This window comes from Pleurodeles waltl, chromosome 1_2, assembly GCF_031143425.1.
Source record: "Pleurodeles waltl isolate 20211129_DDA chromosome 1_2, aPleWal1.hap1.20221129, whole genome shotgun sequence".
Taxonomy (NCBI): domain Eukaryota; kingdom Metazoa; phylum Chordata; class Amphibia; order Caudata; family Salamandridae; genus Pleurodeles; species Pleurodeles waltl.
The window spans coordinates 1,193,932,848-1,193,958,340 of NC_090437.1; the positions used below are offsets into that span (position 1 = coordinate 1,193,932,848).

At 43.2% G+C, this 25,493-nt stretch overlaps 1 protein-coding gene across 2 annotated transcripts in view; it reads right to left on the minus strand.

Annotated features, from left to right (window-relative positions):
• The window catches only part of HTT (huntingtin), a 1,416,422-nt gene that overhangs the window by 1,128,816 nt on the left and 262,113 nt on the right, over positions 1-25,493 (minus strand). For both annotated transcript variants that reach the window (XM_069203496.1, XM_069203501.1), the window contains 2 exons: positions 9,345-9,442; positions 5,194-5,333 (listed from right to left, as the gene is read on the minus strand). In XM_069203496.1, the coding sequence (XP_069059597.1) occupies positions 5,194-5,333; positions 9,345-9,442 (238 nt within the window). The remainder of the gene's footprint in view (positions 1-5,193; positions 5,334-9,344; positions 9,443-25,493) is intronic.

Below are 25,493 nucleotides of genomic sequence, written 5' to 3' on the forward strand. Positions count from 1 at the left end.
ACAAGTACGGAAGAAAAGCTTCTTCTTGGCCCGTAGTTAGATTAATGTCCTTGTCATAACACCAGATACAGAATCTCTTCGATTTAAAAGAGTTAGATGTACACGCTGGTGGATATTTAACTTGGTTTTTAATGCATTTTTGTGGTAAATTAAAATATCCATATTCTGTGAGTTCCAGAGCCATGCAGCTGAACTCTAAGAGGAGAGACTGGGATGGATCATCTGACCTCCAAACTTCAATGGAAGGTCCAGTCTGCACGGCAGCCTCATGTGGAGTAGGTCTGTGAACCACCATTGTCAGGGCCATCATTATCATTCTGGCCTTTCAGTAAGGCAGTTTGATGATTACTGATGGAATCAGGGGTATCAGAGGAAAAGCAAAGAGACATTTGCTGGAGCAGTCGATTCATAGGGCATTCCCCAATGTCCCTGGTTGGTAAAACCTTGAGGCAAAGTTTGGCCATTTTTTGTTTTCTGCAGGGGCAAAAGGATCTATGGACCTGATTTAGATCCCAGCAGGGGGGTTACTTAATCACAGACGTGACGGATATCCCGTCCGCCGTATTACGATCCCCATAGGATATATAATGGGATCGTAATATGGCGGATGGGATATCTGTCACGTTTGTGATGGAGTATTCCCCTCTGCCAGAATATAAATCAGGCCCTATGTGAGGAAAAACTCAGGTGCAGAAGTTGACATTAAGGACTGCGTTGTTTAGTACTCACTTGTGATTTTCTTGAAGAATCTAGCTTAGGGAGTCTAGATGGGTTGCAGTGATCCTTAGGTTCCTGACTAGCACCCAATTCCATATTGTTTGGGTTTCTATTGATAAAGCACTGGACCTCGTTCCTCCTTGCTTGTTCCGATAGTACAACATTGTTGTGTTATCTGTCTGAACAAGAAGAGATTTAATTTTGAAGAATGTAGGAAAGGCTTCAGGGCCAAATGAACAGCTCTAAGTTCCTAAAGGTTGATATGGTAAACCATTTCCTTCGAGGACCATGTTCCCTGAATAAGAAGGTGCTATATGTACGCTCCTCAACCTAACAGAGGTGCATCTGTCACTATTGTTTGAGATGGAATATTCTGCTGAAAAGCCATTCCTTGTAGGAGATTTTCCAGTTGACACCACCATTTAAGGGATTGCCCTGCTTTGAGAGAAAGTGTGATCTTGTCTCCCGACTGATTGAGTATTGACTTAATTGGTTCTCTAGACACTCTTGCAGTGGTCTTGTGTGGAGATGGGCATTTGGAGTCAGAAATATACAAGCTGCCATTGTGCCTAGAAGAGATGACACTTTCCTCAACTTTGGTGAAATACTTTCATAAGATATTGCCCTATCAGACGCATGGATAAAAGTCTCTTCTCCCAAGGATACACTTTTGCTTTTATGGTGTTGATAGTTACTTCTAGGTAATGAAGAGACTAAGCTAGCAATGAGATTGATTTCTTGTGATTGATATGAAGACATAGCCGATTGAGAGTAGAGACTGTGAAAGGATAATGATGATGTGTGTGTTCTCAATCATGTTGTTACCTTGATAATCCAGTTGTCTACACATGGATAGACAAATATTTTGACTTTCCTGAGATGCGTGGTGACCACTGTCATGCACTTCAAAAAAAGTTTTGGAGGCTGATTTGAGCCAAAAAGGAAGTACTTTGTACTGGTAATCATCGTGCCCTATTACAAATCTCAGACATTAGCAGTGTTTTCTGGCTATTGGAATATGAAAGTTTGCATCCTGAAAATCTATGGAACAGAGCCAGTCTCCTTGATGGATTTGGGGATAAAGTTGACGTAATGCTAGCATTCTGAATTTTCCTCTTTGTGTCCTTTTGTTTGCAACTTTCAGTTTTACTATGGGTCGGACTTCTTTTTCAGACCATCTTTTTCACCAAGAATTAACAGGAATAAATCTCTGCTCCTCGTTCGTTGGGAGGTACAGGCTCCACCTCATGCTTCTGCAGAAGAATGTTCACATTTGATCTCAGAATCTGTAGATGCTGATTGGATGTTTTGGGTGGAATATTTCATGGAAGACTGGTAAAAATTAGACAATAACCATTCTGAAGAATAATCAGTACCTAGGCTTCATTTGTGATAGATTTTGACTCTCTTGGCTATTTGAAAATACGTTCCATTATAAAGTGGGTAACGAAGACGAAGAAGCAAAATCTCAATGTTTGGATCATGCATCTCTTTCCTTTGGTTGGTGTCTTTGATGCTGCTGAAAAGGCCTTTGTTGCTGCTGTTGGTTGTGTCCTTGAAACTACTGTGGAGTTTAAACCCTCTGTGGATAAAAACATCTATAGTTAGGGTTGCAAGGATGCTTTCTCTGTGACTTACGTTTGTCCAAACAAATGCTTTCAATGTCTCCATTTCCATAGCTCTCAAATAGAGTGTTATCAGAGAAAGGAAGGTTGAAAATCCTCTGTTGACATTACTGGTTCAGAGCTGCTAGACGACACCAAGAATGTCACCTGAGAGCCAATCTGTGGCAATAACCATGCAAAGATTAATCAGCAGTAGCACTGATCACTTGGTTATAGGCCATCATGCCTTCAATCATAATTTCTGTGTAGTCCATCCTGCAGTCTCTTGGGAGATCATCTACAAACTGTTGTAGGAAGTCCCATAGATTATATCTTATCTGCAGAGGAGAGCAGATGCACTCAAACCTTTCATGTTTGTAGATGCTGTGCCACATACCTTGCGGTCCCACAGAGGCATGTTTCCTGCTTTCATTGTCTGGTGGAATCATGGATGAAGAATTAGTAGAATTAATTTTCTTCACAGCAAAGATCACAACTGGATCAGGAGGAGGATCCGACTACAGGAATAACGGGTCTTTCTCTGGAAGGTTATATTTTTTCTAAGCCTTGATGGAGCTGTTTGGCTGAAGCTGGTTAGAGGGAATGCTCCATAACTGGTTCTAACAAAACTGGAAACAAAGGAAGAAGAGGTCAAGGTGAAGAACGCTGGCTAAAAGTCTCAAATATTACCAAAGTAGCCATTGATGGAGAAGGCAATGGAATATTTAGTTTTGTAGCTCCTCATATGAGAACCTCCTAAAGGTATGTATGTCATCAATCAGTGAGATTCTTGGCTGAGGACAGTCAGTCAAAGTTGATGAGGATCTTGCGTTGCTAGAAGAATAAGTTGAATAAAAAGACCTGCTTATGGATTGTGACCTAGACCTAGGACGATGATAACTGTGTCTGTGCCTATATTAGCATCTCAACAAGGCATGTCAAGAACGGTGACGGCAATGTCTGGAAGTAGCTCTTGATCGAGATCTAAATTTTGACTGAGGAGACTTAGATCTCCCTGGAGAGGATGGGGGCCTCACTGGTAAAGGAGCTTCCAAAGGCGCTTCTGTCTGCGGGAGAGGCAGAGGTGAAGAATGCAGCATTGGCACTGAAGGATCTGGAGAATGCGATGGAGGAGGATGCCGAGTATCTGGAATGAGGGCTTGTAATTATGGAGAGGACACCTTAGAATATTCTGAATCAGATGTTGATGGCAACCTTCTTTTTCTCATTTTTCTGACCCAGTACGCACGTCTGGTATGTCTCAACGTCAAAAGGCTTCTCAGTGTCTTCTATTTCTCGGCATCATGGACTCCCTCAACGTTGTGCATCTCCTGTGTTTCGACATCATGGGCTCCCACCACACTGAGCATCTCCTATCTCTCGAAATCATGGAATCCTTCAATGTTGACCTTCTGTGTCTCAACATCGTCTCCTCCTTGATACTGGCCCAGCTGCTGGCGGTGAGCATGTTGCCACTGTACCTTGAATCAACACCCTCGATATCTACTGGGAACAAGGTTGTTTTTGTGGAATGTCAGATCTTCCTCTCCTAGAGTCCTCAGAGAAAGGTGGAGGAGTGCTGGTAGAGGACTGACCTTTTTCTTGGTCATGTGAAGGCCCATCTTCAGACTGCACGTCTTGCTGTCTGCTCCACTCCTGAGCTCCTTGAAGGCAAATCCTTCCCTGTTCCTCATGGTGCATCTGAAAAAAAGTCTTGCAGTGCCCACACCGGTCAGGAATGTGACTGACAGAAAGGCAGAGAAAATAGAGACCATGATGATCTGATTTGGCCTTCTTTCTGGCACAGGCAAGACATTTGTCAAATAAAAATAGCATTTTATTTGTCTAGAAAAACAATTTTCCTGTAGAAAATGACTGGAAAACACTTAATATTCAAAGACATCAAATAAAGTTGTCGACAAGTAGTCTGAGAAATAATCTATGAAGAAAAACTAAGCCAAAGAGGTTGACCTCAATGATTCAAGATCCTGCCACCAGGAGCCGGACAAAAGAATGGAAGCAACTGCCACCTGCTGGGAATGACAGGACCCCAGGGGACTGTGAGTTATTAAAGGTGTAGTGTCAGTTTTAATATCTACAGTACCACAGCCTGTATGTCTGCATCACCCCGTTACTTCCTCTACATTTAAAAAAATAATAATAATAATTAAAGACGTTTATGAAGGATATTTATAAGAAATTAATTTTTAGCTCCTAGAAATTGTTTAGGCAGCAAAGCATTTATAACTAATTAAGTCCTAGTCTTGGCCTTCCCAAAGCAAGGTGAACGTTTACACTAAAGAAGATATATTTTAAAGACGTGCTCTGGCATTCCTGCACATGGGTGGGACTATTCAGTGCTTATGCTTATCAATGGAGATCCCCTGTGAGAGAACCTTAAATTACATTCAGAAGGCGCTCTAGCAGAAACAGCATGGGGAAATATCTAGTGTTGCCTCAATTTAGCATTATGCTTTCACTCGTAGCAGAGTTGTATAGGAGCAAAATTACTCAAAATGAAAGTAATTTGCAATATGCATTATCTGACTTCTTTCTCTACTTTCCCGCCATTAATGCCATGTCACATTTTTGTGTGGGTAGGTTACACTTTGTATCATCTGGTTCCCTGTTTAGACTGTTTCTCAGTCGCTATAAGTATCTGTGCAGATACTGAGTCATTTTGTACTCATTTTGTGAACTCATTTCTTTATGGTTACTACTGCAATTTGCACCTTCTGTACACCTGTTTCTCAGCCACTACTAATGTGCTGTACAACAAATCCATAAAAAGAACCTTCATGTCTATAAAAGGACAAAGTTAACTGTAAAACATGTTACTATTTTTTCTAGGGAAAATTTGAAATATGCTTACCGAAAATCAATGTCGGCAAGAGTTTCTAAAAGCTCTGTTCTTACTAACCAGTAAGAACTATTTCTCAGCATTAAAAGATCAATGATGAGTTGTAAACCTAATTCGCTGTAGGTGCTGCTGCATAAACTCATGATGCAGTGCTAAAAAGGAGACAAAAAATAAAACAAGGTTATGTTTACATATACATATGAAATAACTGCACTCCACCATTGTGATAGTACAATTTTGTATGTGCTGTAGGGACAGACAAATCAGAGGCTTTAGTTTTTACAAATTTCAAATAGTCTCATTTTATATGATTATTCCTATTTTTCTGGACTTAAAAAAGCAAGCCATGCATATCTACTTGAATATGTCTGTAAAAGTGTGTGGACTTACAAATGCAAGCCATGCAGAGAGAGAGAGAGAGATGGAGTGTGTGAGTCTGAGTCTGAGTGTGTGAGTCTGAGTCTGAGTGTGTGTTTTCCGTCAGTCCGATTATGAGTTAACGTCATCCCCAGGATGAGCAGTTCGGCTCAAACAACTGGCTGTTATTCCTATTCACAGGATAAATATCCTCAGATGAGTTTCTAGCTCTTTCTGACAGTCAGTGCAATGAACAAAAATGTCGGGGGAACATCTGCTGTCTGTTTTGATGGAGGTGCACCAAACGGTTAACTTTTTTTTGTTCTTCAAACACAAACACCTAAAGCAGGGGTATGTTATTAAAAAGCAAAATACTGAAGACCATTACACCTTTGAACTCTCTTTTAGGGTGTGTGGGTCATTATTGTTTTTTTCTGATCCCTTACTACCATGTTTTTCCTGGTGGTGGAAGACAGGGAAAATACAGTCATCACACCAGCCCCCCTAAACAGGGAAGACAGTGTAATGGGCCTCTTCCGAAGGCCCCTATCCTATCAGGCCGTTGCAGGAAGTACTTATAGTGATATTTGTACTTTGACCACTGACTTCGTGTAGCACCACTTTGCAGTTTGCTTAGCTGTCCACTGTCACATTAGTGATCACCAGTTACAGACTCCATTTTGTATTCAGCTTAGCCTTAGCTTCACTGCCACGTTCAAGGTATGAGTAGTTTTCCGTACAAAACATGTTATGCAACGTGTTTTCTATTTTGCGTGTTCTTTTCTCATTTCTCATCCAAGAGCTAGGACGTAACATGGAGAAGTCAGCCAGTCAGCACAATAAGGATGTACTAGACTGATGTTTGTGGTACAGCAGGGAACGGCTTAGGCTTGGGAGACACACTTTGGGAAACTAGCCAGTTCCAACCGGTTTCTTTCAACCCTGGCCTAAAATCGGCTTGCTGGCAGGAGAAAGATGAAGCACCAGACAGGCCCTACGGTGATGCATTTTTTTATTTTATTTGCTTTGCATTGTGTATGAATATATATATATATCAATATAAGTGTTTGTATACTTGATTGTATAATGATATGCTGTTTATAGATTGAAGATTATTTGTACATGGTCTTATTTCATTAGGAATTAGGCCCAGCTTTAGAAGCTGGTAGGGATAAGGCTAAAGCTATAGCCTTGCCCCTGATTGACAGCTTTCTGAAAGGAGTGGTAATGACCATGGAAGAAATGGTACCCCCCCGTAATTAGAAGGCCCAATAGTCAGAAGAAACCAGGTCACCCTTGGTTTACAAAAGACCTCAAACTCCTTCAAAGAAAGTATCGACAGCAGGAAAGACGGTGAAATCTTAATCCCGTACCTGAGGAAAGGGTGGCCCTTAAGTCCACTCTAAAGGCTTATAAAGCAGCACAATTTATGGCCAAATCTAAATTTTATACTACCAAAGTAAAGGAGGCTATTAATGCCCCCAGGGAACTTTTTAAGACTATTAAGGCCCTAACTGTGCCCATGAAGCTGGCTGGTCTAGAAAACTCTCAGGGTTTCTGTGACGAAGTTGCTTTTCATTTTGAAAATAAGATATTGCAAATACATAGCAACTTTGATACCCAGATTATTCCCGAAGTATTACCCCCCATGATAACAGAGGGTGCTACAGCAGATGACCAGTCACTAATATCACATTTCCAACCCCCTTCCATGGATACTATTAAAAAGAAGATTCTTGAAATTAAATCGGGCTCCCCTCTGGATCCGTGTCCTCCTTCCATTTTTCACTTGGTTCCGGATTTAATGGCACGGATGTTGGTCCCCATTTACCAAGAGGTAGCTATGTCTGGGGAGTACCCATCTATCTGGAAAGAAACGATAGTAGTACCCCTCAAGAAAAAACCAGAGGGGGATAATCAGGACATGAGTAATTTGCGGCCAATAGCACGTCTCCCGTTTTTGGCAAAGATTCTAGAAAAGATTTTGAACTCTGAATTGATCGAGTTTTTGACAAAAGCGGATGCTCTTGATATCTCCCAATATGGGTTCAGAAAAGGGCATAGCACTGAAACTGCCCTAATCTCATCCTCTGATACTATTCGAAGGATGGTTGATGAAGGCAAGGGGGCAGTTTTGGTTCTTTTAGATTTATCCGCTGCCTTCAACACTATCTCTCCCACACTATTAATGTCCCGTTTGCATCAGGTGGGCTTGAGGGACAAGGCGCTTAAACTTTTGAAGTCTTTTCTTACAAATAGATGGACCACAGTTAGCTGTGGTGATTTCAAATCTAGACCTTATCTTCTGCCATGTGGGATTCCGCAGGGATCTTCCCTCAGCCCCACATTGTTTCATGTGTATGTAGCGCCTTTGGCTAGTCTAATTCGTACTTTTGGTTTGATTCCATCTTCCTATGCTGATGACTCCCAGCTTATTATTCCTATTAATCAGCCATGGGAGGAGGTTGCAGATCGGTTTAGTAATTGTATGGTGGAAGTGAGTAAACTGATGAAAACCAATTGGCTAAAAATGAATGCCACCAAAACTGAAGTTTTATGTTTTGGACCTGGAAAGAATTTATGGAACTCACGGTGGTGGCCCTCTGAATGTGGTAACTGCCCTTTGCCCACTACTGTTACTAGAAACCTAGGCATCTTGTTTGACGAACATCTGTCTTTTAAAAAACAGATTAATCATGTGGTAAACATCAGTTTATGGTCAATTAAAATGCTCAGAAAAATCTTCCCCTATCTGTTACATGAATGGAGAGTATCTGCTATCCTGGCATTGGTACTGTCCAAGATAGACTACTGTAAGGCACTGTTCCTTAATCTGGATAAGGGGCTGATAAAAAAAATCCAATTAGTTCAGAATTCCACTGTCAGAGCGGTTCTTAATCTCCCACGATGTTTATCAGTTAGAGAGAGTCTTAGGAAATTACATTGGTTACCAGTGGCGCAGCGTATCCAGTTTAAGTCGCTCTGTCTTACTTTTAAGGCAGTTCATGGAATAGGACCACGGTACCTGACTTCCAGACTCCTCCTGCATGTACCTAGAAGAAGCTTGAGGTCTTCCCAAGCTCACTTGATTCAGGTCCCTCGCACACATAAAACCAAATGGGGAGACAAAGCTTTTACAGTAGCTGCAGCCAGAGGATGGAACTCTCTCCCACAGAATATTAGGCAAGAATCAGGTTATATGAAATTTAGGAAAATGGTGAAAACTTGGCTCTTTCCTCGTTAATTTTTTGGTACATCAAGATCAGGGTCTTTGATTTAGTTTGTTTCAGTTTCTTCTATTGGATGTTTTTCTATCTTCATTATTTCTGTTATTTTTCTTATCCTCTGTCTATTTTTTACTACGTGCTTTCTTCCCAGCGCTTCGATGCTCTTTGAATAGGAATGCGCTTTATAAATCTCGAATTACATTACATTATATTACATTACATTATTGCACATTTTAAAGTTACACTTTTGGCTATTTAAGCCTTCCTTCACGAGCCTTGCGAAAAGCTATAATAAATATCTTCTTCAGATTAAGAAGTGCATTCCTGAGAATTTTTCTGACTCCTTTTGGTGTGTGTATCTTGGCTCAGTCAAAAGTGAAGCAAAACAGTACTCTAATGGAATACTTAAGGTCCATCAAACTCTAAATGAGGCTGGCGTACTGAGGGTTTGGCAGGCAGTGTACTCTGTTGCATTTGCAATGGAGTACCCTGTGCGCCAAATTCTAAATCAGGGACAAGCCTTTATTCATTACCAGGCCTAAATGTAAAATTGAAGTCAAAACAAATAGGTCACCTTACCCTTACAGCCACACAAGCCAATTTGCATGCAACTGAGGATTCATCTTTTAGGACTTTTTGCAGCAAAGGTATGCAGTCGATCACAGCAAAAGTGTTTCCTAAGAAGTCAAGATAAGTGGATATTAAAATATCTAGCATAACTTTACAGAAGTCAGGTAAAAAAAATTCAAATGTGTTAAAATACCAATAACATTAGTACGCAACTCCACCAATATCAAACAGAAATGTCAGTATCGATATTACCAAAAGTTACTTTCAAATTTCCATTGCAAAGTATGAATGAAAGAATAATTTTGTAGAGCACTAACAGTTGCTACAAAGGGCATCCCAGTGCTATCTGTGCTTAGATATACCAATCAAACTACTGCAGTTAGAGAATATAATACATCTAGGTTTTTAGTTGTTTTGAAGTGATCTTCTCTGCTAACAAACCAGAGTGGCAGGGAGTTTGTTCCACTTCCTTGCTGCTATAAAAAAAAGGAAGGGAACTAGCTCCTCTCTTTCTGAGACTATCACTGGGAGGTCTGACCTTTCTATGTTTACTGTACTGGTCAAACCTTTCAGTGAGATTTTTAGACCTGTGTCAGAAAATGCTCTATGGGTAAAACTAGTGATATGAATATGAGGCCTTTATGTACAGGCAGCCAGTGAAGTTGTTTTAGATGTGGGGACACTGGAATCTGATGAGAAAATTTAAGCACTAATTGTGCCACTGAATTCTGCATTACCTGCAGCCAATTAATGAGATATTTTGGAATAAACGTGTAGCAGAGTTCAGAAACAGAATATTTGACTTTTTGTACCTTTATTCATCGATTTTCAAATCCAATAAAACATCACATCTTAGTTAATTACTCCCCAACATTCTCCAAACACTATTACCACTCTTTATAGTTGAGGTTTGTGTTCAGGTCACGTCGGCACCTTGTTCGTTTACACTTTCATCAGATTCAACCAAACTTCTTTGGTCTCCAACATTTCTGTTACTCAACAGACTGGATCACTAGACTCCATAGATGGGCTATCAGAAGCATATTCAATATACAGTTGTCACACATTAGGTGATGCAATGTCTCCCTTTGCACCTGCATATTCCAGTTGTTTTCCCACCCTGATCCCCAGGCAGATTATTCAGGGGAGGATGAAGTGTGAGCCGCGCATCTCAGATGAACTCTTGACTTGGGAGGTGCACCGCTGACCTTAGTGTGGCCTGGTGCCGCCCCACACAGCATTTGGGGGCTAAACCCCGATTCCAACAGCGCTCACTTCTACATTTCATCACACGCTTTGCTACATTCAAAACCCTGTCGCCTTGCAGGATGGTTAGGGGCAAGTCACAGAAGGAGGGGTACGTGGCAGACATGTGGAGCTTCAACACAACAGGAGCAGGGCTAACAAAAGGCGGCTTCCTATTACCCAAGAATAGATGTGTCATTTCCTTAGTGAAACTGGCTCCGAAATCGGTTCCCTCAAAACTAAGCACAAATTCTGTCTGCACAAAATGTGTAAGGATGTTATCAAGCTTGAAACAGGGTACTTGATCTGGAGCATTCGGCAGATGCACACGCAGGGACCAAGAGATCCTCTGGTGCAGATTTCAATTCTTTGAGGAACAACAGCTGGTCTTAAGGGCCATGCAGGAGGACCCTGAAAATAGGAGCCAACACAACAACATACACCTCAGGGCCATCCCTTGGGGGCTGAAGGTGAAGATAGCCTTCACACAGGAGTTGCTGCAGACTTAAGTGCCCCATACATGAGCCTTCACTAAGGCTTGATCATGCCCATTGAACTACAGCCACCCTGATCCGTTGAGATGGGGCTCCAGACTTTCACTACAGAGTCCACTTTTTCGAGGATAATGAACTGCCAGAGGGAAAGCTGAGCTCATCTTTAAGGGCTTCCTTATCCAGTTTATCTCCCCCAACACTCAAAGCACAGATCAAAAGGTATAATATCAGGGGGACAGCATTTCAGAATATTTTTGCCTAGAATGGCAAAATTAAAGATGTAAGTGCCATAGGTGGGCACCAGGACCTCACAAAATAATAGTTAAAAAAAACAATAATAATGAGCCGCAAGTGCCAGTAATTTATAATTCACTGCTCCAGCATGTAGCGCCCCATTATGCCCTGCAAGGCTTTTTTATTTACAGCTTTTTTTTTTATCTTGGTGGAGTCCCCAGAAGGGGCACCACCAAGCATTTGCTTTGATATTATGAGGAGCGGCAGAAAGTGCAGCAGAAACATAATTTTTTTAAAAACAGTCTCCTGGGTCATTAAATCAATTACCCCAAGAGAGCTTACCACAACTTTCTAAAACACTCCTAGCTGAAGTTCTATGCTTTTCAGCTGGAGAGCAGGACTCTCTTGCAGTTGTTATTATGACTGCATTTTGCTACTGAAAAATGTTAAAAGAAAGATTAAAAGACGATTTTTTTTCTTCAAAAGAACTTTATTAAATATTAATAAAATAGCTTTTATTAATCACTGCATTATGTAAATTAACGAATTATACATTTGATTATAGGTATTGGTTATTTTTTGGCAATTAGGTGTTTTTATATATGTTGATATGCTCACCCCTTGATAAAGCCAATAGGCCAATTTTTTTATATTTTGGTGTTGTGACCCTTTGACAAAGTCTGCAAGTCTACCTTACTTAAAATAACAACCTTTTAGATTGTACCACTAACTTGTCAGCCTGCTGGTGTTTGGCGAAGGCCAGGCCTGCATCCAATCCATGCACAGCTTAACGCCATATGCAGCGGGGAGGATGGGTTCCAGTGAGGGGGTTTGGCACAGGGTCTTGCAGCAGACTAGGCCCTGCAACCAACTGCAAGCTGCGCACGGCTAAAGGTAGTTGGCTGCATGGGATAGGGCCACTGGAGTAGGCTTGGTGACAGTGGTGACATTTGCCTGCACAAAATTCATACAGAAAACACTGGTGTTTTGTCTGGGATCAAAGACTACAACATTTTCAAAATATATTTTCCTTCTTACAGTTGACACAGTGGAGTCAGGTTTTAGCCACATGTGTATTTTTCACTTCCACAAGAAGCCCTGGTACAAGAGGGACATTGCTTAAAAGGCCATTTTTGGTTTACATGGCCATCTGGCTGAGAGTGATTTCAATTGTGAATGTTTGAGTGCAATGTACAAGTTACTTACCTTCGGTAACGATATAGATCTGGTAGAGACATATTCTAGTTGTATATTAGTACCTCTGCGTGACGGTCGACTCTGCAGGCGTCGTTGGCGTCATGGTTGCCATGAGGATGTCGCAGTCATATATAGGCACCAACCCGGTGCACTGATATCAGTTCTTTTCTTTCCGCGCCAGCCTACGCACAGATCCAGAGAAAGGTACCTCAGTCATTTTTTGAATACGTCAACACTTTTGTCGAAGTTTTTTTACGAGTTCGTGGATGCGTTGAGGAAACTGTCAGTGACAGATCTGCACCTCATGTGTCTCTGGTGCCTGGAGTGCATCCATGACCCGAAGTCGTGCCATAAACCCGAAAGCTTTGAGGGAGTGGTCCCTAAAGCTCATGGCGGCCCGACACTCGACTCCGCAGCGCTCACGGTCTCGTTCGAGAGGAAGGTCTCGAGACCGGCCGCGGACTCACCACCACTCCTTGTCCTCCAAGTCATCGGGACATTCAGGTCACAAAAATAAAAAGTCGAAGAAGGACTAGCGTTCTTCGACTTCACTCCGTCACTCAGACGATGCTACGCGGTAAGACCGTCGATGCTACAGGCCTCTGACATCGGAGCCTTCTTCTGGGTCGGCTCCACGCTTCCCCGACTTCCCGGGAGCTGGAGCCACCCCTGCCCAGCTTAAAGAATTTTAAGAGGCAATGTGCCTCATTTTTGGGCAGACCAACCCACCTTTGGCGCCCTTGGGCACAGGTGAGTCGGTGGTGGCCCCCTCAAGTTCAAAGTCGTTGGCTTCGGCCATGGCTCCGGATGGCCCCTCCGGATCCAATCGATGATCTGTCCCAACACGGGTCGTGCGACAGCGACCCTCCCCGGCATTGGGTAAGACGTCGACGCTCTCGACATCAGTTGGGCCCACAATCGATGTCGATCCCATCCTCATACCTGACAACCCAGAGCTGGAACGACGTCGCTCGACGCCGATTCTGATGTCTGTGGGCTCTCCTGGGCCCAGGGTTGATCCATACCCTTATTCTTTTGGGTATGGATACGGGGAGAGTATGGAGGGGACGCTGGACCCTTTAGAATAGCAGCTTGACCCCTAAATGGACTGGGTGCAGGATTTGGATGATGCCAGTGGTCTAGACACCTCCCCTGACACTGGTATGGTCTGTCCTCCTACCGTCACTACAGTGGAGGGTGCTTCTTATTCAAAGGTGGTGAGAAGTGCGGCTGAGGTCCTGGACCTCGAGCTACCTTCTGTGGAGGTTAGGCCTAATATCCTAACTGATGGCTTCAGCCGGGCGCTTCCTCTTCCAAGCCCCTTCTTCCCTTTAATGAAGCACTGACAGATGTCCTTTTAGGTACTTGGTCCAGACCCAGCACAGGGGCTCCGGTGAATAGGACGATTGCCCGCTGCCACTGGCCTGCGCCGTCAGACCCAAAATTTCTCACCCAACACCCCACGCCTGAGAGCCTTGTCAGCCAGGCTTCTTCTTAGTCTGGCAAATTCCCTGCCGTACCACGGGATAGGGAATAAAAAAGACTGGATAATTTGGGGAAGAAGTTGTTTTCTTCCAACAGTCTTGCGCTGCGGTCCATGAACACTGCATGCCTTTTGGGCCGCTATTCCCATACTCTCTGGGATACGGTCGTGCAAATGCTGCCTACAGTTCCGGAGGAGGCCCGGACTATCCATTCCCAAGCCGTAACAGATGGGAGGGATGCAGCGAAGTTCATGATTTGTTGTGGACTGGATACGACCGGCTCTCTGGGCAGATGAGTTGCATCAACGGTGGCAATGAGACGCCACACCTGGCTGAGAACATGTGGATTTTCAGGGGATGTCCAGCAATCCTTGATGGACATGCCCTTTGATGGCACACATCTCTTCGGAGACAAGGCGGACTCTGCCCGCAAGCGCTTTAAGGATTCCTGAGCCACAGCTCTGTCCCTTGGCTTCGCGCCCGCTCCTAGACCCCAGCAGTCTGCCTTTTTCCCCTTTCGTGGCTACAGAAGGGGCACCCAGCCATGTCCTTTGCCCCCAGGCCATTGATCTGCGCATGTTGTACAGCCCCCGCGGGCTGTGGACGCGGGATTACATGACCCAGGGGATCAGGGGGCCAGCGAATCGCCCAGTCCACCCCCACTGTTCTGCTTTCCTGCTCTTATCTCATAACCGAGCTACAGAACCTCTCTGGAATGCACTTCTGAGTTTAAAGAAGACATTTATTGTTATTATTATTTCACCAAGAGGTTCCTGGGAAATGAAATTAGTAGACTGGAAGCACACGTTCAAAAGCAGTTGCAGCAATGAAAGCAAAATATATCAAAGTACTTCTCAGTTGCAATGTACACAGCAAAATACATGTGATTATATTATAGCATAACTTCAAAGCAAAGCATAAAAGTCAAAATTCATCACCGTAGGGGCAAGGCTGTAGGGCCTATATTCAGCTTCATCTTTCTGGGGTCTGCAAGTTGATGACCCCAGTCAACTGCGAGAAAGAGATTTTCTACCCAACGGGAGACAGGCAACTGACGTCTCCGTTCCTGTCTGAAGTCAAGCAGATTCAATCTACCCCTGCTGTAGTCCAGAGTCATCCTTAAAAGCAAACTCAGTGTGAGAACCGAAGAAACTTGGAGAGTGGCCAATTCTCCCGAGCTCACTCGTTCTCAGACTGGATTAAGGTAAACACAAAATCTACGTGCTCTTATCAGCTAAGCTCTGGTGTGAAAAACACTGCTTGGTCTACCATGTGGAAAAACACAGCTTGGAAAAACACAGCTCATCTGCAATGTCTCAACTGCAATGTCTAACCCCACGTTAAAGCCAATAGGCAGCTAACCTAAATATCAAATGTCATGTCTAATGTCATGTCAAAGCCAATAAGAAGCTAAACTGATTACAGAATGTAATGGCTAATACCATGTCAAAGCCAATAGGCAGCTAAACTGAATACAGAATGTAATTTAAAAAAATGCCATGTCAAAGCCAACAGGCAGCTAAACTAAACAAAACATATAATGTGCTGGTGGTGAACTTTGAGCAACTAATATGCACAGTGGTGAAACACAAAGTCATTGGTCAAACACAATTAAAGGCATCACACCCACCCTCTCCTCAGCATCCAAACCTTCCTAGTCCGCGGGTACACCGGAAACTAGTTGGCGGCAGGATTCGCCATCACCTGCCCCAATGGAAATCTATTACCTCGAACAGGTGGGTCCTCCAAATTGTTCAAAGGGGCTACTCCCTCCCCTTCGAGACACCTCCTCCAGCCATGCCACCTTCATACAATCAGATATCGAGGGATTATGTGGCGCTTCTCCTGCAAGAAAGTACAAATCCTTTTGGCCAAAGGAAATATAGAGAGGGTGCCAGAAGTAGGTCGTGGTTGCTATACCCACTACTTTCTGGTGCCGAAAAAGGACAAAGGTCTTCGGCCTATATTAGATCTTTGGTTCCTCAAAAAGGAGAAGTTAAAAATGTTGACATTGGCTCAGGTCCTATCTGCCCAGGATCCCGGAGACTGGATGGTAGCGTTGGACTTGCAAGACGCAAACTTCCACATTCCCGTCTTGCTGGTCCACAGACATTACCTACGATTCGTGGTAGGTCATGAGCACTTTCAGTTTACCGTGCTCCCCTTTGGCCTTACCAGTGCCTCTCGGGTGTTCACGAAAGTGATGGTAGTGGTGGCAGCTCATATGCGCAGGTTAGGGGTCCCAGTCTTCCCCTACCCCGACAATCGCCCGAGACAGTTGTCTCCCACCTCCAGACTACGGCAAACCTTTTGCATTCGCTGGGGTTCACTATCAATGTGCCAAAGTCACACCTGACTCCTTGTCAGATGCTCCCTTTCATCAGAGCTGTTCTGGATACAGTGCAGTTTCGGGCATATCCTCCCAAAAAGCGAGCCCCGGATATTTGGGCTATGATACCGATGTTTCAGCCTCTGTCCTGGATTTCAGTGAGAAAGACTCTGAGGCTGCTGGGGCTCATGGCCTCCAGCCTCTTGCTGGTTCAAAATGTCAGATGGCACGTGTGGGCTCTCTAGTGGGACCTGAAGTAACAGTGGGCGTAGCATCAGGGGAGACTCTCCGACAAGGACCAGATCTCTGAAGGAACTACAAGAGACCTGCAGTTGTGGTTAACGAATCAGGATTGGGCAAGGGCAGATCCCTCTACTTTCCCCAACCAGATCTTACAGTTGTGACAGATGCATCGCTCCCAGGATGGGGCGGCCACATGGGAGAGGCTGAGACCACGAACGGTGTCTCCATCCGGAGGTGGGGCAAGGTTCTTACCTTCAGTGGGGAGAACCTTGGTTGGAACTGTTCGCCACCGCAGAGAACGCGCAATGTCAGCTGTTTTGCACATTAGAGTTTCCAAGGCGGCACTCGCTCGGCGACGCTGTTCGTCACGAGTGGAATTCAGGCCTCCTGTACGCCTACATCCTGACAAAGTGGTACTTCGCAAGAGGGCTTCTTTTCTACCTAAAGTAGTGACACCCTTTCATGTCAGACAGTCCATCACCTTGCCTACCTTTTATGCACCCTCACATCCCTCTCTTGACTAGGAGAGACTCCACCATCTGGACCCAGAAAGAGCATTGGCGTTCTATCTTGATCGTACCAAAGACTTCTGGGTGGGCAATCAACTCTTTGTGGGATATGTGGGTGCAAAGAAGGGGAAGGCGGTGCAGAAAAGGACCATTTCACAATGGGTACTCTTATGCATCAAAATGTGCTACGCTCTGGATAAAAAGCAACCTCCTGAAGGTTTGCGCGCTCACTCCACCAGAGCTACTGCTGCTACCACAGCGCTAGGACTGGCGTACCAGTCCACGACATCTGTCAGGCAGCGACGTGGGCATCTCTGCACACTTTTACCAAACACTACTGCCTGGACAGTCAGGTCTGAAGGGACGGCTACTTTGCCGTTCGGTCCTGCAGGACTTCTTGGTGTAATCTTGGTTCGCAGCCACCACTATTGCGTGGGTATCTATTCAAAGGTAAGGAATTTGCAACTAGAAGTCTCTATCAGATGTACAAGTTACTTACCTTCAGTAACAATATATCTAGTAGAGACAGATTCTAGTTGCAGATTCCTTAAAGACCCGCCCATCCTCCCCGCTCTGCAAACTGATTTCTAGGGACAGGCACTTCCCCTTAAGGGCCCTAGTTTTGGCGCACCACTCTTGGTGTTCTGCATGGCTCCGCGCTACTGCCGTGGAAAGTCGTGAAAAGAAACTGACGTCAGATTGCCAGGGTGGCGTCTATATACGACTGTGATGCAATCACGCCAACGACACCCAAGGAGTCGACCGGCGCGCAGAGGTACTGCTCGAAGAAAACTCTCTGGATCCAGTCTGACGCCTGGGGAAATTCAAAGGTAGTGAATCTGCAACTAGAAGTCTCAATCAGATATATCAGTGGCATTGCTGGAATGTGTCTGAGCAAATTTAAATGAGAATAAGAGGAAAAAAGTGTTTATGTTCCAAAACATGACCTTCAGTTTTAGAAGAGTGCTGTGCAGAATTTTCTTTTCATGAGAATGTGATCCTCCATGGAGTGAGTAGAAACCCCATACCTTACATTATTAAGTTGCATTTTGCAGTCTCAATAGATAAAGCATGGAGTAAAAAGCCTTCACAATGTGTCACAGAGGCAGGTCAACTTTTGTGTGAATGCTAAAATCCAAGCAGAACCAATATCTTCTTGAGCTTGTGACCTTAGATTGCAGGCAGCATAATGTTAGATCCAGTGTACAATGGACCCATTGGCTAACCCTACACCACAGATGGCAATCAACATTTTAATTTACATTAAAAAAAGAAAATCGAAATTCACTGAAAAAAAACAAAAAACAAAGGTTCAAGGGACATTATAGTTAGTAGAACATGTCAGTTTAAACATACCATTTTAAACAAAACTACTGATATTCACCAGTTATATATCAACTAAATATAACTTGTGTCCTAAAGTAACTATAACTTGCACCCTTGCCATGAACCACTAATGACCTCACATATTACATCACTCATTACACATTCTATGACAACATTAACATCACTGCACCATCTGAAATGGCGTAATTCATGACAAGATTGTGCATGGCAGGGGCACAATTTATAGTTTGAATGCAACTCTGCTTTTCCAAATGATTCTTTAAAATTCTTCCAGTAAAAAATATTTACTCTGGAGACAGGACTTCCATGGTTTAGACTTCCCACTTAAGAAATGTGCTTCCTGAACTATCATTAGTGAAGCAGAAACATTTTAGAAGCAGGGGAGGTTTAAAATCTGCCTCTTTCCCAAGTGGTCCCATGTATTCTGCTACTACCACCAACATGCCGCCCATCAAATGCTGAAATATACCTTTCTGGATTGACTTCTATTGTGATAATCAAGTGGCTCTGACCATAGTGTCAGGGCTGAAGGTAACTTATTGCACTAATGTTCCTGTCCTAGTTTAACACTGTGTTGAAGTTTCATCACAATTTTAATTACTGTTCTAGAAAGAAAGCACAAACTGCAATCTTGGGCAGAAAAGTACGTACTCTCCTTTTTGATCAGCCCACCTAAGGAGGAGATTCTAGGACCAACTTGTGAGATTCGGTAGGTAACTTGGTGCTCTGCCACTTCAATTATATTATTGAATTTAGCAGTATCTTTGTAGTACCAAAGAGACATGTTGCCTTATGAATTATAAGGTGGCTATAATATATGCAGATTTCTGCAAGGTCTGCAGTTTCTCAATCTTGTTTGCGTAATCTATCAGAAGAGCATTACTAGAATGTATTTTGGTGCCTAGAATGGCTGTAGTGATAGCAGCAGAACTACAGAATGGTTAACTTCTGGGTAAAAGCTTAAGCTAACTACCTGATGATGCAACAAGAGCACCAACTGTTTTCAATGCACAAGGCAGAAATTAAAATAACCTCAAAAGGTTCATCTTGTTACAAAGTGCATTGTATGCATCTAGTGGAAAGACCCCAATTTTATGATCTTTGAGAGTGAGACGAGTGTTCTTAATTCATCAAAGCTTGAATTGAAAAGTGTGTTGCTCAACAGGCTTTAGAATGTCTGAAAATCACTTTGGTACTGCTGACGTGCCATGTGAAAGGTCTACAAACTGATATTATAAGAGCACAACAGTAAAGGGATTCATCATTCTAAATCTGTTTGAAAGCAGGTGAGGTGTTGCAGGAAAATACCACATTGTTCCCTTCTTTGTCAGCAAATTAAAAGGCAGGTATGACTTCATCAGTCAGGATCCTGTTTCAAAGTTGAATGTAGATCACTCACCTTTCCTTACTAGTTACTGTAAGTAATAAAAGAACATGCATGGTTCAAATTTGATGGTCTAGCTCATTCACCTCTAGATGTTAATGTAGTGCGAGAAATGATGGCCAGTGGATCAGTTCACATAAATCCTGGTCCCTCCCGTTGCATCATTCCCCATCAAGCCTTTTGAAAGGGTCTTCGCAAACGGAAACTTCACAGGTTACTGAGCTAAAATAGCCCTTCTATTTGCTCTTTCCACAGAGCTCTGAACAGACACAGTTTCCATGAAAGCAGACTGCATCTCTCCACTTATCTCTAAGGTCTCAAAGTTCAGGTTCTAAGGTATCTCAGGACAAAATTAGAGGTCCAAGCAACAGATCTCATTGCACCGTCCCAAAGACAAGATTTCTCAACCTCCTTACAACTTTCACAGGGTAACCATTAAGCAAATGTAGGCATTTTCCAAGTTTGCATTACCATCCCAAATAATAACACACTGTTGAATTGAAACAAAAATTATATTGTACAGGACAAAAACTATTCAACCTTTATGTTAAAAAAATTTAACAGCACTCTGAAAATGAAACAAGAAACAACAGTTTGTGTTTTGATTGAGGCCATTTTGTGCTAATTCAATACAATAGAGAAATTTAAGTTATTAAGTAACAAATTATGCTTATTTGCTCTCTTTATAAGAGTAATGGGTGGCTTAAGCCTTTATTTCAGGCACATGAAATCTGTAATGTAGCTGCTGCAATAATATGGGGTTTATCAGCCTCTTCCCAATTGCGTACATTTACAAATCACTTTGTAGATGTTTTGCTTGCTTTGCAAGGACAATGAGGAAGGGAACTAGGGCCAGATGTATCAAAGCTTTTTGCATTCGCAAACGGTGCGAATGCCGTTTGCGAATGCAAAAAGCCCTTTCAGAATGTACCAAAGGCATTCTGAATGCAATTTTAAGGAATCGCTAAAATAGCGATTCCTTAAAATTGCGACCCTGTTTAGAGAGTAGCAAATTGCGACTCTCTAAATCAGAAATCGCAAATAAGGAATCCTTATTTGCGATTTCGAAAGCACATGTATGAAGCAATTCCTTAATGTGAATTGGGCATTAAGGAATCGCTATTACCACCAAGTTGAACTTGGTGGTAGTAACCATGTGCAAATGTTAAAAATGCATTTAAAATGCATTTTTAAAATTTACATGTTAAGCACACATGTTGTTAAAAAATGTTTTGGGGTGCTGCAGAGGGGGCCTTAGGCCCCCAGCACCCTGGGCTTTGCATTTCCCAAAATTGCGAATTCCAGTTAGGAATTTGCAATTTGGGACATGCAAAATATTGGCAAATATGGGCTGTTTTCTCAATTTGCGATTCGGTAATAGTATTTGCGATTTTTAAGAAATCGCTATTACCGAATCGCAAATTTTATACATTGCATTTTGTGACTCAGAAATAGCGATTTCTTAAAAATCGCTATTTCCGATTCGCAAAATGCATTCTTGATACATCTGGCCCTTAGTTATTTACCTGTAAATGTAGTTCTCCAGTATTGGTATCTTTCATAGATTCACATGCTTGAATCATTCCCCGACGTCCAAGTGGGAGTCCCATGGTATCACAGAAAGCAGTAGAGAAAAAACCTACATAGAACTCAATGTTAAAGGACATTAACTTTAATAGCTTATTAACCTAATTTAATGAACAACAAAGTCCAGCCAATCAGGCAACAGCATCCTTTAGGACCCACACCACACAGGCTCCAGTCTCTCAGATTTTCCAGCACAAGTGGTATATAATAAGGGGAGAAGGGTGGGTCGTATGTGAATCTATGAAAGATACCAATACTAGAGAACGACACTTATAGGCAAGTAACTCATTTTCTTTTCCAGTAATGGATCTTTCATAGATTCACATGCTTGAATCAGAATAATTAGCTGTTAACACTTGCCAATATGATCACAATCTAACATAGCAGATGTTGGGAAAGATAGTTCGAAAAAGCTCACCTTACTGAAAAAGATGACGCAACACTGCTTGTCCCACCATCGCACCGCTCTTGTCAGAAGAGTCCAGGCAACAATTCTGTCTAACGATATGCCTGATGGACCATGTAGCTGCTCAGCATAATTGCTAGATAGGCACACCAGCAAAGAGCACCATAGAGGTAGAGGCAGCCCTGGCTGAATGAGCTTTGACCTGGTTTGTCAAAGTTTTTTCAACCTGGTTGTGTCAGAATTGCAATTCATCTAGCTACAGTCTGTTTGCAAACTGGTTATCCCTTCTGTAGGTTTCCAGAGGTATAAAAATAATTGATCTGTTTTGCATATCTGACGAGTTCTGTGTAAATAAAATTTAATGCACTTTTTGACATTCAACATAAGTAAATACTTTTATGCCATAGTTTGGGGATAGGCAAAAAAGGTTCTTAATATAACAGGTTCATTCAGATGGACCTCTAACGGGACTTTTGGAATAAATTTAAGGCTGGTCCCAAGTACTACACTGTCTTGTCTAAACTGTAGGAATGGTACTTTGATCGTGAATGCTTGAATGTCACTTACTCTCCTTGCCAAAGTGAGAGCTACAAGAAGTGCTGCTTTTCAAGTTCAGTACTTTAATTCTGTTTTATGAACGGGTTCAAATGGAGCCTTAATGAACTGTCAGCACGACACTCAGGTGCCATGAAGGAGGAGGCATTTTGACTGAAGGAAAAAGTCCTGAAGAGGCCTTTGAGGAATGTTGTTATACTGCTAGACTACAGGGAGGGTGTGTTATTCATTCTTATGAATCGAGAGATCGCTGCCAGGTGTACTCTGATGGAAGAGTGAGATAAGCCGGGTTTAGCCAACTGAAGCAAATATAGAGGAAGTTGTTCCAGAATTGAAGAGACAGGGTGAACCAAAAACAAAAATGTCTACGTTTTATTAGGGGTAGTTTCTATGGCCTCCACAAGGATTTATTTACAGTCTGAAGGAATATCTAGTGAGGCAAATTCACTGAACCCACGAGCCCGGCCGATAAGTGAAGTCTTGTCGGATTGGGATGAAGAACCTGGCCTTTGTTCACAGTCAGAAGCATTGGAATGGGCTTCCGCTGGTAATGGTCTTCTTCTGAGAGGATCAGGAGCTCTGTGAACCAGAACTGCCTGTGCTGCCGGGGGCAATCAGGAATATTGGTTCCCTGTTCAGTTTCCTGAAGAATCTTGACGGGATCGGGGTAAAAACATGTGCATAGATCCCTGACAATCTTATCGAATATGCATTCCCCCATGATCCCTCCTGAAGGTGCCAGCTTGCAAAGAGTTGGCATTTCGGATTCTCCCTCATCGCAAACAACTCCAAATTTGGTGTTCCCCAACAACTAAAGATTCTGTCCAGAGTGTTGGTCGAGCTCCCATTCATGACAGCTGGCCTCTGTCCTGCTCAATGTGTCTGCGAGGACACTGGTTGCTCCTGACACATGCTCAGAGTGTTACTTGATGATGCATAGCCCATTTCCACATTTCTTGTGCCTGTTGTGAAAGCTTTGGCGAATGTGTGTCTCCCTGCTTGTTTATGTAATGCACGCGGGTGGTACTGTCCGTGTGGACTAGCACTGATGATATCGCTATCTTGGGGAAGAAAGAGATCAGGACCAGAGCGATGGCTTTGAGTTGCAGCAGGTTTTGAAAGTGATTCCATTTGCCACTTATTGTTAAGTCCTGGAGGTGGGCACCCCATCCTTCCAGAGAAGCATCACATAATCCCAAACTGGTGCCAGAAACGTGAGCCCATTGAAGAGATTTGCTTTCTGTACCCACCAGCAAATGGTTATGATCATGGTCGGAATAATGTGAATAATGTTGTTTAACAACCCTTGGGTTTGAAGCCATTGTTTGTCCAACTCCTCTTGTAATGGTCGCATGATTGGATTGGATGCAAGTTGAGAGCATTTTGAGGAATGACCTGTATAGTCTAACAGAAACTTTTTTCCCCATTAGTTTCTGAGCTAGCTGTTGATTTTTTTCCTGTCTCTCTCGTGCGGCGAATGCTTTGCTCTTGATGGTATGTAGCAACGTTCCCAAGAAGGTTGGGGCTGTTGCCGGGGAGAGATGAGACTTATGTTTGTTGATGGTGAAGCCCAGACTGTTGAAGAGAGCAGACAAGTTGCTGTATCTCTTGCTGCTTGTTGAGAGTAGGCACTTTTATTAGCCAGTCATCAAGGTATGGGAATACATGAACTCCTTCCTGTCTGAGATAGGCTGCGACTAGCGCTAGACATTTGGTGAAAATGCATGGTGCTGATTTCAGTCTGAATGGCAGTACCTTGAATTGGTAGTGGGTGCTAGCTATAGCGAATCGTAGACATTTTCGATGTTTTGGGTGAATAGGGACATGGAAATGTGCATCCTGGAGATCAAGAGCTGTCATGTGATCCTCTTGAGACAATGCAATACATCCTGTAGGGTAAACATGTGAAAGGACTGTTTTCTTAAATATTTGTTGAGGCTCAAAGATCTAATATGGGGCGCACCAGTCTCATGACCGTCTCAGCGAGAGTAAAACATTATTCCTCTCTGAGTCCTGGGGATCTCTTCTATGGCATCCTTTTTTAGCATGGTTGATACTTGGAACAGAAGTGGTTTTAGATGGGGAGGTGGGGCTCTTTTATGAGGTGGGGTGGCTGTTGTGGTTTCTTGATGAATTCTAGTTGGACCACAAGCGATGATATCTAGTACCCATCTAGTACCCATCTAGTGGTGAGGATAATCTTAAACTCAAACCACAAGCTGATTTTGCGGTTTGTGGGAGGTAGCCGGCACCTTTAAAAGGTAAGTGTTTTCTGGCAGTGTCCCTACCTCAGGAGGGCATTTTGCCTCTAGGTGTTTATTTGTACACTACAGGAGGTGGTTGCCTGTATTGCTGCTGAGAATACTAGAAGCGATATTGGCTTTGAATGGCTGGTACTGTTGCTTGTATGGTTGGTAGCCGGCTCTACAAGAGAATGGTCCTTTGCAGTCTCCTCATCTGTAGTGTTCCAAGTGATTTGGCAGTATGGGTGTCGGCTTTTATTGACTGAAGAGCATCATCCACATGTTTGCTGAAGAGTGCTTTCCCATCGTAAGGCATGTCAATGATCCTGCTCGGATTTTCTGGCGGGAAGGATGTGGCCTTCAGCCATCCTTGCCTCCTGAGGACAGCTCCACCTGCTAGCTGCCTAAAGCCGGTCAAGGATATAACTATCGCACAGTCAATTTCTGAAGATGTTCTTTCCCCCTTCCTGGAGAATTTTTCTTGCCTCCTCTTTGACATCGCCTGTCAGTAGGTCAATAAATGGAGCAATCTCTCTCCATATTTGGCGATCGTAGTGGCCTAGTACTGCCAGTGAGTTTGCAGCCTTAACTGTGGTGGCAGTCATGGGAGAAAATCGCTTCCCAATTTTGTTGAGTATATGACCGTCTCTGTACTGTGGTGTGGAAATAGGGGACAACAGATTCTTAGAGTGACACTGCGCCACCTGCGACATCAAGTCCGGATTAGAGTGGCCTATTAAACATGCTGGAGAGTCCTCTAGTGTTTTTTAAATGTTTTACCTAGTCAGGGCAGGACTGCCGAGACTGCTGCCAGATTTCTTATTGTTTTGAGACCCTCACCCCAGATAAAGTCCACAATACGGATGGCCCTTATAGACTTCTTCATAGGCTCCTTAAAACC